Raw genomic sequence first — 14,957 nt, forward strand, 5'->3', positions numbered from 1 at the left:
CTCAACACTAATGCAAAGGCAGAAACAGTTTATTAACACAAAAAGGTTAAAGGCATAGTAGTAATAGTACAATTTACACACTTACACACAAGGCAGTATCTACATTGGATGTGTGCAGGCTGAAGTTACATACCTGAAGGGAAATGTTAATATACAGTATGGAAGAACGTCAAAACAATAAATAACATGATCGTATTTGACCAATCCTTTGCAACGACTTGTAAGCTCGTTCTCATCGTTCTTGATCATGTCTTTTGGTTATTGTGTCTTTGAGCAATGCAGACTTTGGCAGATGGTGAAATAACATTTATATTTCTACATGAGCAAGCTAAAATAACTTCTATTAATTTTTTTTAATGACTTTAATTTTACAATTTCTGCTCAGCAAATGAGACTTTGGTATGTAAACTGAGGTCATGAGTAGTGGTGTAACAGAACAGCTCAGATCTGATCACTTTTGAGTCACGGACTGGCAAAAAAAAAGAGAAGCCGACAAATGTGAGACAGTAATTTTAGCTTTCATTTTTTTTGTATTAGTGACTTATTTTGACATGGTCCATTTGTGATCTATTGGTTGAGTGGAGCAATTGCCTCTCTCTCGCACCCATGCTTTTTCCCTTTTATTTCCTTCCACAGTAAAAGTTAATCGTGGATTCTGTGGTTCTGATGTTGACCCCCCTGTTTACACTCAGCCCGATACTCCCACGCCTCACACTAACAAAACTCTGCTCTCCCCTCACACACCGACTCCACAGTGATGGTGCAGCAGATGTGTGGCCGTGCTCGATGTGTTGCCTTATGGCTCAGTGTTTACAGACCCTAGCAGTTTTATCCACACGCTCCCTCTGTTCACAAGACGGACAGCTGCTCAATCTGCAGCTCTGCGTCCAGACTGAGGGAATTATTACTCTAAGAAGTAACAGCGGCAGTAAAACTGTATCTCACACTGCCAAATTTGTGTGCTTCCTGAACCATTGTGGGGGTGATCGGTGTGGCTCACTGATTACCCATGATCCGTTACACCACTGTGAAGACTGAGTCAAAGCATCAAGCCATTATTTCATACCTCTGCTTTGTGCAGGGATTCTGTAACTCAAATACACCCCCTCTAGAGCACTCTCCCAGATCAATATCACTCTACAGTCCCTTTTTCTTTTTACAGTAAAAGCCTGGCAGTTCATTTCCTACCTAGCGTCTCCGATCCCATCTTCTTCCAGTCAAAAGAAACGTCTTTTGAAACCCTACCATACTATCAGCACAAACTTTTGTTCCCTTTGCCTCTATTGATATTGTAGCATTTCCACCTTTCCATCAAGTCCAGTTCCACAGTTTATTAGTATTAAACAAAGGAGTACAGAAGGTCACAAAAGTTTACTGACCACTGCATGGTTTTCCAAAATCATTCACCCCCCGCCCCTAGCCATCAAATCATGCATATTCTCTTTGGAATAATAAACAGGACCTCATGCACTTTCATAAGAACATCTGTCACACCTGTGCTTGGAGACCTTAAACCGTTTCTCCTGTGCTTCACTCTTCTCATCGCCTGACTCTCATATCAATGACAAGTGTGAAAATGGAGGGTTCAAAAAGGAAAAGGAAAAAAAGATTGTACAATAACACCCTAGTCTTCAGGCTGGCTCTTAAAACCTAAACCTCGCTTCCCCACATTTGAAAAAGCTGCTCTAGTCTGGCGGGAGAAACATGCAGGTGGTCTGCTGAGTTGAGTAGCCACTAAAAGAGCTGCACAGAGAGCCTGATGTGCATTAGTACTGTGGATATCTGACCACAGACTATGAAATGCTTCCATTAACTCCGTAACAGCCAGAGAGAAAGAGAGCAGGTCAGTCTGTTCGAGTGTCATCCACAAGCAGCCGGCATCGTAATGGACGGAATGAGGCCGCAAAGAAGAGGGGAAAAAAAACTGTACATAGAAAAAAACAAACAAATTCAGAGCTGAGAGTAATCCTGCGCAGGGATGAGTACGTGAGAGACTGTGATAGTGGACATTGGAGAACACTAGTGGGTAAAGGTAAACAGGGCCTTGTGTGTACTGGCCTTTTAGGGATAAAAGGGTCCGTTCTGGTGGGGGAAGGATCGCGTTCCAGGCTTCATTTCCGTTTGCTCTTGGTGTCGGTGGTCTGAAACACACTGGAGGCAGACATGAGGTTCTCGATGTACTGCCCCAGAACCTGGTTCTCCGACTTCAGCTTCAGGTTCTCTTCTTTCACCGCATCCACACGAGCAGAGAGATCTGGAGGAAGAAGAATCAGAATCGAGTTTACTGGTTGAGCACAGTTGAATGGATGCTTGTGAGATCAGGTGTGAAATACCATTGCCTAAGCGTGCTCCAATGCATCATCCATGGCTCTGAAGAGATACGAGTACGTTGTGTTTAAACTAACACAAGCTGGTTTAGCTCTTGTGCATTCGAATACTTCACTGACCCTTCCTTTGCTGTCTGCTTTCCTTGTGCCTGATATCTCTGTATTTCAAGTTCCCATAAAATATACTGGCAGAGCTCACTAGCCCATGCAAACACATGTCTCCAAAATCAACAGAATCATTGAGATGATGTAACCGTCACTGCCAACATGCTTGTTGTCATGGATGTTAAGCAATACATCCGCTGAAAGGCAGTTCAGAGTCATATAACAAACGTTGGACGTTGTGGTAATGTACAGATCACGAAACAGAAGAGAGGCAGATAATAATCTGGCTATAAACGAAGTGAAAGAAATTCCATCATAAGTTTTTCTATTGCCAGAGTTTCTTCTTCATTGTGTCTGTATGGAAGTGGATGTATTGGCTACACTCTCCCCACGGTTTCCAGTGGTACGGCTCCATTCCACCCGTATCAGTAAGCTTTCGGAAAGTGTGCACAAATTCGGAGTATTCATATTTAACGCTGAGTATAAATGAGCCTTTAGTAAAGTACTAGGATGCCGTCTGCATCAGTAGCCGGACCTAAACACTGTCTCACTGAGCTCCACAATAAGACCATGTTTCACATTTACAGACTGAAACACGACAGTTTAACATTTGGCTTGTAGAGATACTATCTGACCTGCAAAGCCCATCCAGATTACAGGCTGATAACAGGGCGGCAGAGCTCTGCTGGGTGGTCTCAAATAACTAAATAAAATGTATTAATTGGGCCGTTCATCATACAGGTTTTCTGTCTTTAATTTTTTTTTTTTTTTACTTTTTGTTAATCGGTTTAAATCTGAACAGATAAGATACAAAAGATACAGCCACAAAAGACAACACACAAAGCAAACTGTCAGTGTCACGCAGAAACCTTCTATCTCCAAAACAGCAACTTTACAAGAGGAGGAAAAAACCTTAACTTTTAATGGAAGTCCATGCATTACTATTGCATCCATCCATTCAATTTCTTTTCCGCTTCTGCATGGTCAGGGTCTCGGTGGGTCCACAGCCTGCCAGGGATCACTGGACGCAAGGCAGGAACACCCCCTGGACCGCACACTACTCACCCACACCCACACCAAGGGGCAATTTAGCATGGCCAATCCACTTACCTCGTGTGTTTTTAAAAGGTGGGAGGAGACCTGAGTACTCAGAGGAAACCTCATACACAGTGATTAGAGTGAGGATCGAACCCACAACCCCAGGCCCCTGGAGCTGTGCAACACACGCAGGACACAAAGTACAGAACAACTGGCAGATTCACATTATGTCAATAAATGAAAAACTGTGAAAAGGGAGAGTCGCAGGTTTTGCGTGAAAGCGGTGATGTGCAAGACGTCCATAGTGTGTAACGGGAAGAGGGATTAGATCCATTATGCCGCTGCTTGAGCATCACAAACACTCTTCAGAAAGCTATTAAGATTGCCTGAGCGGATCTGAGTCAGGAGTCTAGCGTACAGTCAGCAGACCAGCACTGCCAATCAATACAGAAATGGCAGCTGTGTTCTGAAACTGTGCTGAACCGGACAAAGACAGCTGGAGCAAACGAGAGACGGCATTTGAGAAATGTTGAAGGTAAAGAACACAATACTAAGGCTGGGAAGCGAATGATACACAACAGGTACAGGACTGAGAGTGGAATTACCATTTACCTTCTAGCGTGTGCTGAAGCTCGAGCACTTGGTTGATGAGCCTTGTCTTCTCCTCCAGTTCAACCTGGTTCTCCATATCTCCTTGGTGGACAAAATGCACATATATACCATATAACACCTTAAAGTATGACAACCCCAATGTAAACCTCCTTAACATAGATGCGTTTGAGTTTACCATCCATGTCACAGTTCATGGCGAAGTATTCGTCCTCTTGTCTGGAGTGCAGAGCTGCAGGACTGTCACCTGAAATCAACACAGTGAAATGTCAGCTCACATAGACAAGCACACATCACTGAATACCCGCTGATTTACTGACGGGTGAAAGTACTGTTCGTTCTGAGATTCTACATGTCCAAATGTTTGTGGACACCCCTTCTAATGAATGTATTCAGCTACTTTAAGTTGCACCCATTGCTGACATAGACGTGCAAATACAGCTCATCACACACACAGCTTGTTTAGTCCCTGTAGAGAAGTACTGCCAACAGAATAGGACCCGCTGGAACAGATAAACATGAACCTATTGGCATCATGCTGCCTAATGCCAGGTGTGGCCTAGAGGGGTATATAGCCCCCCAGTATTGAGCTGTGGAGCAGTGGAAGAACTGTGTTCTCTGGAATGATGGTTGGTGCTCCATCAAATACTTCTGGGATGAGTTGGGGATGAGGTAGGGTAGGGATCATTCAACATCCTGACCTCACTAACACTCTGGAGGCTGAATGCAATCACATCCTCACAGTGCTGCACAATACTGTTTTTCCCTGGACAGTGGAGAGTTACTCCATCAAAAGCAGCCGGATAAACTCTTTTTTGAACACCCCCTCATGGACAGCTGTACACATGCATTTCTGGACAAGCTGAGAGATCCAGAACTGGTCTCTGAAGGGTAAAGAAGCATGTGGGCTGAGCTGGTAGAGTGATATTACTGGATTTTACACTAATATGACTCGGGTTATGCAGCTTTACACTCTCTGGAGAGAGGTTCTGGTGCAGCTCCACCAAAGTCGGAATGGCAGCGACTGAGACGAGCGACTGTTCTCCCTGTTACAGTCAGTGCAACCTCAGCAGGATTCTGAAGCTGTAACTGAGTTCATGGTACTGAGTACAGGTATCTAGTTACCAAACCCAGCTAGACAACCAGTATGACAAAGCTTGACCTCACTGGTTGACCAGCATGACTAGCATGACCAAGGTGGTCCACCAGCCACACTAACTTCAAAGGCAGCATACACTATGCTGATCAGTAGCTGGTTAACCAGCTGGCTTACCAGTATGTTTTCCCCTGGATTACCAGTGTTTTAACCGCCCTGACCATCTAATATTAGCTTAAACCGTCTGAAACCAGCTACCAGCAAAATCTCCTTTAAGCTGGACTTTTCAGCAGGGTAATTATTAGAGTCTGCTTGTACAATATGATGTAACTTGTCATTTGAAGTATGTGACAGTCTACGGGTCTTAAGGCTGTGACGAGTACTCGTCCCAGAAACGTGTGTTTGGTTGGGCATGTTCGAAGACCAGCTAAACCATCAAACTCAAAACAAAACACACTCTTAGCTGGCCAAGCTGTTTATACAGAATAATAAATACTGAATAATAAATAAATACTGAATATTTACTGAATAATTAGCAGTAACCCCATAATCAAGTACTGAATAATTCACATTTATTGAATAGAATTACATCTAGAAGGCACTGAAAAGTTTTTAAAGTGCTTGCAGACTTGCAGTAACTAGTATTTGCTGAATAATTGGTAGATCAGTGTAATTATTACTTGTGGAATAATTAGTAATTACTCAACAATTAGTAGGTCCTGAAAACACTGATTTTCCTTGAATATTGAATAATTAGTATATACTAAATTGGTAGATCAGAGTAATTACTACTTGTTGAATAATTAGTAGGTACTAACTAACTACTTTTTCTTGAATACTGAATAAAATAAAATGTACTTAATTGGTATTGGTAGATCAGAATAATTACTACTTTTAAATAATAAGCAGATATTATTATTATTATTATATTATATTATTCTTGAATATTGAGTAATTAGTATGTACTAAATTGGCAGATCAAACAAATTACTACTTGTTGAATAATTAGTCGGTACTGAAAACTACTATTTCTTGAATACCGAATAATTAGTATGTATTAAATTGGTAGATCTGAGTAATTACTACTTTTTGAATAATTACTAGGTACTGAAAACTACTATTTTTTGAATTCCAGATAATTAGTATGTACTTAATTGGTATTGATAGACAAGTAATAGTCTATCAAGTAGAATAATTACTACTTTTGAATAATTACCACATTACTAAACAATAAGTAGGCACTGAAAAAAATACTTGAATGAAAAATACTCTTGAATACTGAATAATTAGTATGTACTAAATTGGTAGATCAATATAACAAATAATTAATATTTGTTGAGTAATTAGTAGGTACTGAAAACAGATTTTTCTTGAATACTGAATAATTAGTATATACTAAATTGGTAGATCAGAGTAATTACTACTTGTTGAATAATTAAAAGGTACTGAAAACTACTTTTTATTGAATACTGAATAATTAGTATGCACTAAATTGGTGGATCAAACTAACTACTACTTTTTGAATAATTAGTAGGTACTACAAACTACTATTTCTTGAATTCCAGATAATTAGTATAAACTTAATTAGTATTGGTAGATAAGAATAATTACTACTTTTGAATTATTAGCACATTACTAGACAATAGGTAGGCACTAAAAAAAACCCTTTTCTTGAATATTGAATAATTAGTATGTACTAAATTGGAAGACCAGAGTAAGTATTGTTGAATAATTAGTAGGTACTGATTTTTTTTCTTGAATATTGAATAATTAGCATGTCCTAAATTGGTAGATCAAACGAATTACTACTTGTTGAATAATTAAAAGGTACTGAAAACTACTTTTTATTGAATACTGAATAATCAGTATGTACTAAATTAGTAAATCAAACTAATTACTATTTGTTGAATAATTAGTATGTACTAAATTGGTAGATCAATATAACAAATAATTATTATTTGTTGAATAATTAGTAGGTACTGAAAACAATACTTTTCATGGAATACTGAATAATTAGCATGTACTAAATTGGTAGATCAGAGTAATTACTACTTGTAGAATAATTAAAAGGTACTGAAAACTACTTTTTATTGAATACGGAATAATCAATATGTACTAAATTGGAAGATCAGAGTAAGTATTGTTGAATAATTAGTAGGTACTGAATTTTCTTTCTTAAATATTAAATAATTAGCATGTATTAAATTGGTAGATCAAAGTAATTACTACTTTTTGAATAATTAGCACATTACTAGACAATTAGTAGGTACTGAAAACAATACTTTTCATTGAATACTGAATAATTAGTATGTACTAAATTGGAAGATCAGAGTAAGTATTGTTGAATAATTAGTAGGTACTGAATTTTCTTTCTTAAATATTAAATAATTAGCATGTACTAAATTGGTAGATCAAAGTAATTACTACTTGTTGAATAATTAGTAGGTACTGAAAACTACTTTTTATTGAATACTGAATAATCAGTATGTACTAAATTGGAAGAGCCGAGTAATTACTACTTTTTGAATAATTAGCACATTACTAGATAATTAGTAGGTACTGAAAACAATACTTTTTACTGAATACTGAATAATTAGTATGTACTAAATTGGAAGATCAGAGTAAGTATTGTTGAATAATTAGTAGGTACTGAATTTTTTTTCTTAAATATTAAATAATTAGTATGTACTAAATTGGTAGATCAAAGTAATTACTACTTGTTGAATAATTAAAAGGTACTGAAAACTACTTTTTATTGAATACTGAATAATCAGTATGTACTAAATTGGAAGATCAGAGTAAGTATTGTTGAATAATTAGTAGGTACTGAATTTTCTTTCTTAAATATTAAATAATTAGTATGTACTAAATTGGTAGATCAGAGTAAGTATTGTTAAATAATTAAAAGGTACTGAAAACAATACTTTTTATTGAATACTGAATAATCAGTATGTACTAAATTGGAAGAGCCGAGTAATTACTACTTTTTGAATAATTAGCACATTACTAGACAATTAGTAGGTACTGAAAACAATACTTTTCATTGAATACTAAATAATTAGTATGTACTAAATTGGAAGATCAGAGTAAGTATTGTTGAATAATTAGTAGGTACTGAATTTTCTTTCTTAAATATTAAATAATTAGCATGTACTAAATTGGTAGATCAAAGTAATTACTACTTGTTGAATAATTAGTAGGTACTGAAAACTACTTTTTATTGAATACTGAATAATCAGTATGTACTAAATTGGAAGAGCCGAGTAATTACTACTTTTTGAATAATTAGCACATTACTAGACAATTAGTAGGTACTGAAAACAATACTTTTTATTGAATACTGAATAATCAGTATGTACTAAATTGGAAGATCAGAGTAAGTATTGTTGAATAATTAGTAGGTACTGAATTTTTTTTCTTAAATATTAAATAATTAGCACGTACTAAATTGGTAGATCAAAGTAATTACTACTTGTTGAATAATTAAAAGGTACTGAAAACAATACTTTTTATTGAATACTGAATAATCAGTATGTACTAAATTGGAAGAGCCGAGTAATTACCACTTTTTGAATAATTAGCACATTACTAGACAATTAGTAGGTACTGAAAACAATACTTTTTACTGAATACTGAATAATTAGTATGTACTAAATTGGAAGAGCCGAGTAATTACCACTTTTTGAATAATTAGCACATTACTAGACAATTAGTAGGTACTGAAAACAATACTTTTTACTGAATACTGAATAATTAGTATGTACTGAATGGTCTCCTGGTCCAGGTCACAGACCCAGTAAATCAGGGCTACAGGAACTGTCCTGTTACCCTCAGTTAGCAGTCTGCTGCCACAGCCAGCTGTATTTACAGGGTAAAACACATCTAAAAATGAGGTAAATTCTTTATTAATTTATTAAACTAAAGTTTGCATCGCCAGTGTGTTTTGCTTTGGGTGTCAGCTAGCTAGCAAGCTAATGTTTAGCAATAGCTATAGCTAAAGGCCACGTAGTTAGCTAGCTACAATTCAGCCAGATATTAATTATTTAATATTAATTACAACGTCTTTATAACCCGTAAGTGGCGTAAATCACGAAGGTTATGTATATTGTTGCTTTAATGTTTAATTAAGATGTATTTTAGCTAATAATTTGATGTTTTGTTGGTGGAAAAAGCAGCGGTGGTAAATCCAGCTCCGGAAAGTCCGAATCCAGTCCGGGATTTTGTTCCAACTGCCTGGGCAGCTCTGCTGCAGCCGAGCTGCAGCAGAGCTGCCCAGGCAGTTGGAACAAAATCCCGGACTGGATTCTGACTTGGCCTGTAGCCTGGGCCGTGCTGGCTTCTTAGCCTAGGTGGGTTGCAGAGCCGAACGAAGCGTTAAGACACAACACAAAAACTACAACAGTTAAACCCGAGAAGTGTGTCTAAATGCGCTCGTCTTACCGTTCAGGAGTGGACAGGCCGGATTAGGTGGTCTCTACAGTAAAACCGCTTTGGTAAAGTGGCCACTGCAGCTCTGGGAGATGGTGAAACTGCGCTAACTGCTCCTCATCCCTGTATACAGCAGGGTTTGGTCGGTGCGAGGCCGGCCGTGGCCACCAGAGGGCGACAAAGCGCCGCGAATCAGTGCTAACATAGGGAGGCGCCAAAACAACGGTGCTGCCAGTCATACGGTGTCCAAAAGTATTCGGACACCCCTTGTAAGAAGCTCTAGAGAAGCTGTATATGTGCCTGGGGTCATGATGACTGTGATGTGAGCTAGAAGAAGCTCCCAAAATCTGACGGGGCAGTGGTGGCTCAGCGGTTAGAGCGCTAACAGGGTTGAGGGTTCGATTCCCGGGCTCGGCAAGCTGCCACTGTTGGGCCCTTGAGCTCCACGGGCGCTGGAGTTGGCTGCCCACCGCTCTGGGTGTGTGTGTGTGTGTACTCACTGCCCCTAACATTGGGTGTGAGTATGTGTTCACTACCAGATGGGAGTAAATGCGGAGGACACATTTCGCTGTCCAGTGTACACAAATACGTGCACCTTTACATATGGCCCATTTATATTGGATACATATTCACTATATTGACAAAAGTATTTGGACATCTGCCCGTTCATAATTTTTTCCGAAATCAAGGGTATTAAACCCTGTCAGGTCAGGTCAGGATGTTGGACGATCAACACCCCAGCTCACCTCACCTCACCTCATCCCCAACTCCTCCCAGAAGTATTGGATGTAGCACCATCTGTCATTCCAAAGAACACAGTTCTTCCGCTGCTCCACAGCTTAGTGCTGGGGGCTTTATACCCCTCTAGCTCACTCCAGAGAGTCCAACTGGCAATGTCTCTCTACAGGGCAGCTCCAAAATGGTGTTCCAAGCCTGTCTCTCTATAGGAGAGATGTTCAGAGAGAGGCAGACGTCTCAGGAGTGACCAGAGTGAGGTCATTTCTCCTCCCCTTCGGTCACCTGATCATCCCTGATCCGCCAGCATACTGTATGCACAGCTATGTGTATGTGCTCATGGCTTTACAAGTTTATTTATTAAGTCATGCCATGAACCTCAGGGTCAGTGCAGGAAGGAGCGCATAGCTGCTCGAGAGGAACAGATGTTCCTCACAGCGCAGAGAGTGCTCCCCATGCAGAGGTTGCAGCATTGGCAGCTAGTGGGTCAGATGAGATGATTAGCCTGCATCAGACACACGCTCTGTACAGCCACATAGGCTGCTTCAAGCAGAACTGAGAGAACGGGAGAGAGAAAGACAGGGTGAAGACGGCCCAAGCCATTCTTGAGGCCTACTACCGGCCTACAGCTTAAAAATAACGGTGCTTCTAATGGTTCCTTATGGGAGCAACTGTGGCATCTCTTAAGGAAGTATTTGGGGGGTGTATATTCAGTACACATGACATGTTTAAGATCAACAACCACTAATAAACACTGAGATATCCAGTGTAGGTGCACACACTGTCCAAAACTCTGTAGACACCTGCTTCTACTCTTCTGTAAGTCATTAGGTATTTTAGAGGGAGGATTGTGAGGATTTGATTGCATTCCGCCACAGCAACATCAATGAGGTCAGGTACTAATGTTGGATAAATGGTTGTGGCACCACATCTCATCCTAAAGGTACTTGATGGAGCTCCATCACTCCAGAGAAGACTCTATAGCTCAGTGCTGGGGGCTGTCTACCCTTCCAGCTGATGCTTGGCCTTGGGCTTGGTGATGTTAGCTTTTGCACTGGTGCACCTTAAAATAGCTGTGACTCAGTAATTAGAATGGGTGTCTGGATACTTTTGGACATTGTGCATCATTGGTCATTCTGTTAGATACATTTGACACTTTAAAGGCATATTGATACTGATTGTAGTCCATCTGTTGCTGCAGAATTCATCAGTCCTGTCTATTCCATTAATCAATGTAGAGGGACCACCACAAGACCACCCATGAGCAGATCTTTTTTGGATAGTGGACTATTCTCAGCACAGCAGCAGCACTAGTGAACAAGTGCATCCAGTATAGTGGTATTGCTGGGGCTTACTCTTCTTGGCCACTTTATGAGAAACCCCTCTCCACTTTTACTGTTTGTTGATGTCCAGTCTGTGAGCCATCCTCTAGCTCTTCACTGAAGGTCAGTTTCTGGTCATCTATCTGGACCACTGTAGCCTGAATGTTTTCTGGGTGATGGACCACTCTCAAGCCAGACATGACCAACCCACTTTGCTTGAAATGGTCGACCACTCAAACAGGCCAGCCAAACTGGCATCAGTCCTGATTCTCCTTGACCTTTCTGTAGCCTTTATTATAGTCAACCACAGGATTCTCCTGACCGTCTTTACTAGTCTTGGAAAGACCACCTCTGCATGACAGTGATTTGCATCGTACCTGGAGGAGCTCTCTTACTACTCTATGCTGACTCTCCACTGGCATCCATCAAGGCTCAGTCCTTGGTCCTCTTCTTTTCTCACTCTACTATCCCACTATGTGCCGAACAGCTAGCAGATGTTTTTACGGACATCTTCAACATCTCTCTGAGCTGCAGTCATCCCAACATGCTTCAAAACCACCACCATCATCCCTGTGACTTCAGAAGAGTGCGAGGCGAACACGCCCCCCTGAACATCAATGGCTCTGTTGTGTAAATCGTTCAAAGCACCTAGTTCCTCTGCGTCCACATCACAGAGAACCTCAACACCATCAACACCAGCGCCATAGCCTTCCTGCGGAGACTGAGGAAAGCTCATCTTTCTACTCCTTGACTTGACTCCCTGGCTTCTCTTACCACTGCTATGCTGATGACGCTCAACTCATCCTTTTCTTTCCTAGGAGCAAAGGGTGCTAGGGGCCATGCACAAGGGCCCAACAGCGGCAGCTTGGCAGACCCAGTTATGAAACCCACAACCACTGAGCCACCACTGGCTAGAACAAGGCAGCATGGAATGAACATCCCCCGGGGGTCCCATCTCTTTCGGTCAGAGTACCCAAATAGATTGTATTCATGTCTTGTTTCGTGTTTGACATTCAGGCCAGTGTAGTACGGTACCAGGCCAAGAGTTTGGACACACCTGGTTGACTAAATGCTAGGGTGACCATACCTACTAACTTAGTCCAACCTGAACCCCAACCCTCCCAGACATGAGATCCTACCTTTGATTTAGATACCCTACACTCTGACTTTTATATTTGATAGGATCTAGCTTGAGGTATCGTTTGGATTCCAGCCTGTACAAACTAGCAACAGGTGGGCTACAGTCAGTTACTGTAAACCTACAGAGTGCTTATATGGTAGGCAGGTCCTACAAGGCTAATGTTTCTTATAAAATGGCCAAAAAGTGTAGTTACAAGGCAGGTGGCTGGCTGGATTAATGCACTGCTGTGACGGGGCCAGCAGCCAGTCTTTTTAACAGATAATCAACAAACAGGGAAAGGAGATGAACTGGGATAAGCAGGCTTTGTTGTTTTAATGCACACACACACACACACACACACACACACACACACATACACACACACATAGTCAGAGCAGGAACCTGTACACCCTCGTCTGCTGGTGCTATTGTGAGGCTGTGCCATTCAGTGAGCGATCATGAGGCCTTTAAATACACAGAGTCAGCAAATTCCCTCTTGTACAATGTGTGTGTGTGTGTGTGTGTGTGTGTGTGTGTGTGTGTGTGTGTGTGTGTGTGATGGCAAAGGGGTACAACCTTTCATCTACACTCCATAGCCTTGTCATTGCAAGGCTTGTATGCCTGACATGTATTTCAGAAGCTGACCTAATTTCATTAGATGCACTCTAATGGACAAAAGTATTGGGACACCTGCTCATTTATTGTTTCTTCTGAAATCAAGAGTATTAAAAAGAGTTGATCCTGCTTTTGTTGGAGTAACTGTCTCTACAGTCCTGGAAAGAAGGCTTTCTACTGGATCATGGAGCATTGCTGTGAGGACTTGATTGCATTCAGCGTAAAGAGCGTTAGTGAGGTCGGGACATTGGATGATCACCACCCCACATCATTATCCCCACCTCCCCAACTTATCCCAAAAGTACTGGATGGAGAACCATTCATCATTCCAGAGAACACAGTTCCTCCACTGCTCCACAGCTCAATGCTGGGGGGCTTTATACCCAATAGAGTCCTATTCTATTGGCAGTACTTCTCTACGGGCACTAGACAAGCTGTGTGTGCGAATCTATCTATCTATCTATCTATCTATCTATCTATCTATCTATCTATCTATTCCTAATCCACTGTGGTGTGGACACTAGCCTTAGTCCTGGACATCAAGGGTTGTGGACTCATTTAAGATAATTATAATTTATGTAAAGCTTATTTCTGAAAGCAGTGTATGGAAATTAGTGTCAATATCTTAAAGCAGCAGTATGTGAAAATTTCCTGGGCTCCTGGGCTCCCCCTGCAGTTGTGGAGTGCAGTTTGCTTTTACTCCACTGCTGTAAATACAAGTTGTGCTTTGAACATGTGGACAGCTGATGGACAGCTGTACACATGCATTTGTTGACAAGCTGACAGATACAGAAGCAGCCTCTGAAATGAAGGAAGCATGCGGACGGAGGCAGTAGAGGGATATCACAGGATTTAAGACTAATACCATAGATGGGTTATACAGCGTTCCAGCCTAGCATGCCAATGAAAGAGACACCATTCTCCCTATTACAATCAGTGTACCATCCTTCTGAAGCTGCTATTTTATGGTACAAATTCTACATATTGCTGCTTTAAGGTTAATAACGGAATATTAATCCTGTAGTTTAAGGAGATACGGCAGAACCAGTTTCCACAGGCACGCGCAAACAGAGACACACAGCGGCCTTACCTGAGTCATCGGCCAGTGAGATGTTTGTGAAAGTCCCATCGTCTTCGTCCACTTCTCCCTCCATAATTGTCCAAGTGGAGCCAAAGCTGTATAATCACTGTAGGTTTTTATTTAAGCCACATTTTCTCTTCTCCTGTTTATTATTACTGTTTCCTTCAGCCCATGCCATACACTCACTCTCTCTTTCTCTCCACGCACACACTCTTATGGGACACCTGCAGCTGTTGGGCCGCACCCCTCTCAATTATTCACCATCTCCACGGCAACAGGCCGGACCTGCAGGGCAGCTCAGGTGACACCGTAGCCGGGACAGTCGAGCGGCCCTGAGGCGGCGCCTGGCAACAAAGGAGTTCAAAGTTCACTTTCTCTTTGAAGAAAGAAGCCTCTCTGCAGCCGGGTCTTGTTTTTGATATGTGAAACAGTAACCACAGAACACACACACACACACACACACACACACACACACATGCAC

The 14,957-nt window shown here is 41.0% G+C and overlaps 1 protein-coding gene across 4 annotated transcripts; it reads right to left on the reverse strand.

Annotated features, from left to right (window-relative positions):
• Nucleotides 1-8: 8 nt before the first annotated feature.
• scoca (short coiled-coil protein a) lies at nucleotides 9-14,691 on the reverse strand. 4 transcript variants are annotated; one of them, XM_072678510.1, is made up of 4 exons: nucleotides 14,486-14,691; nucleotides 4,258-4,326; nucleotides 4,083-4,160; nucleotides 9-2,254 (listed from the first exon to the last, which is right to left on the reverse strand). In XM_072678510.1, the coding sequence occupies exons 1-4, from the start codon at nucleotides 14,547-14,549 to the stop codon at nucleotides 2,112-2,114; spliced, it is 354 nt and encodes a 117-aa protein (XP_072534611.1). In that variant the 5' UTR covers nucleotides 14,550-14,691; the 3' UTR covers nucleotides 9-2,111. The 4 variants fall into 4 exon arrangements, with proteins under 4 accessions (XP_072534611.1, XP_072534610.1, XP_072534613.1 ...); XM_072678509.1 differs by having other exon boundaries at nucleotides 4,083-4,163; XM_072678512.1 differs by lacking the exon at nucleotides 14,486-14,691 and adding an exon at nucleotides 9,616-9,763.
• Between the last annotated feature and the right edge of the window lie 266 nt (nucleotides 14,692-14,957).

This window comes from Salminus brasiliensis, chromosome 4 (assembly GCF_030463535.1).
Source record: "Salminus brasiliensis chromosome 4, fSalBra1.hap2, whole genome shotgun sequence".
NCBI classification, from domain to species: Eukaryota; Metazoa; Chordata; class Actinopteri; order Characiformes; family Bryconidae; genus Salminus; species Salminus brasiliensis.

Coding starts and splice junctions, on each gene's coding strand:
- scoca (XM_072678509.1), bottom strand. CDS start 14,549: ATGGAGGGAGAAGTGGACGAAGACGATGGGACTTTCACAAACATCTCA. Junction 4,164..4,257: donor CATGAACTGTGACATGGATG/GTAAACTCAAAC, acceptor TTGTCCACCAAG/GAGATATGGAGAACCAGGTT. Junction 2,255..4,082: donor GCTTCAGCACACGCTAGAAG/GTAAATGGTAAT, acceptor TTCTTCCTCCAG/ATCTCTCTGCTCGTGTGGAT.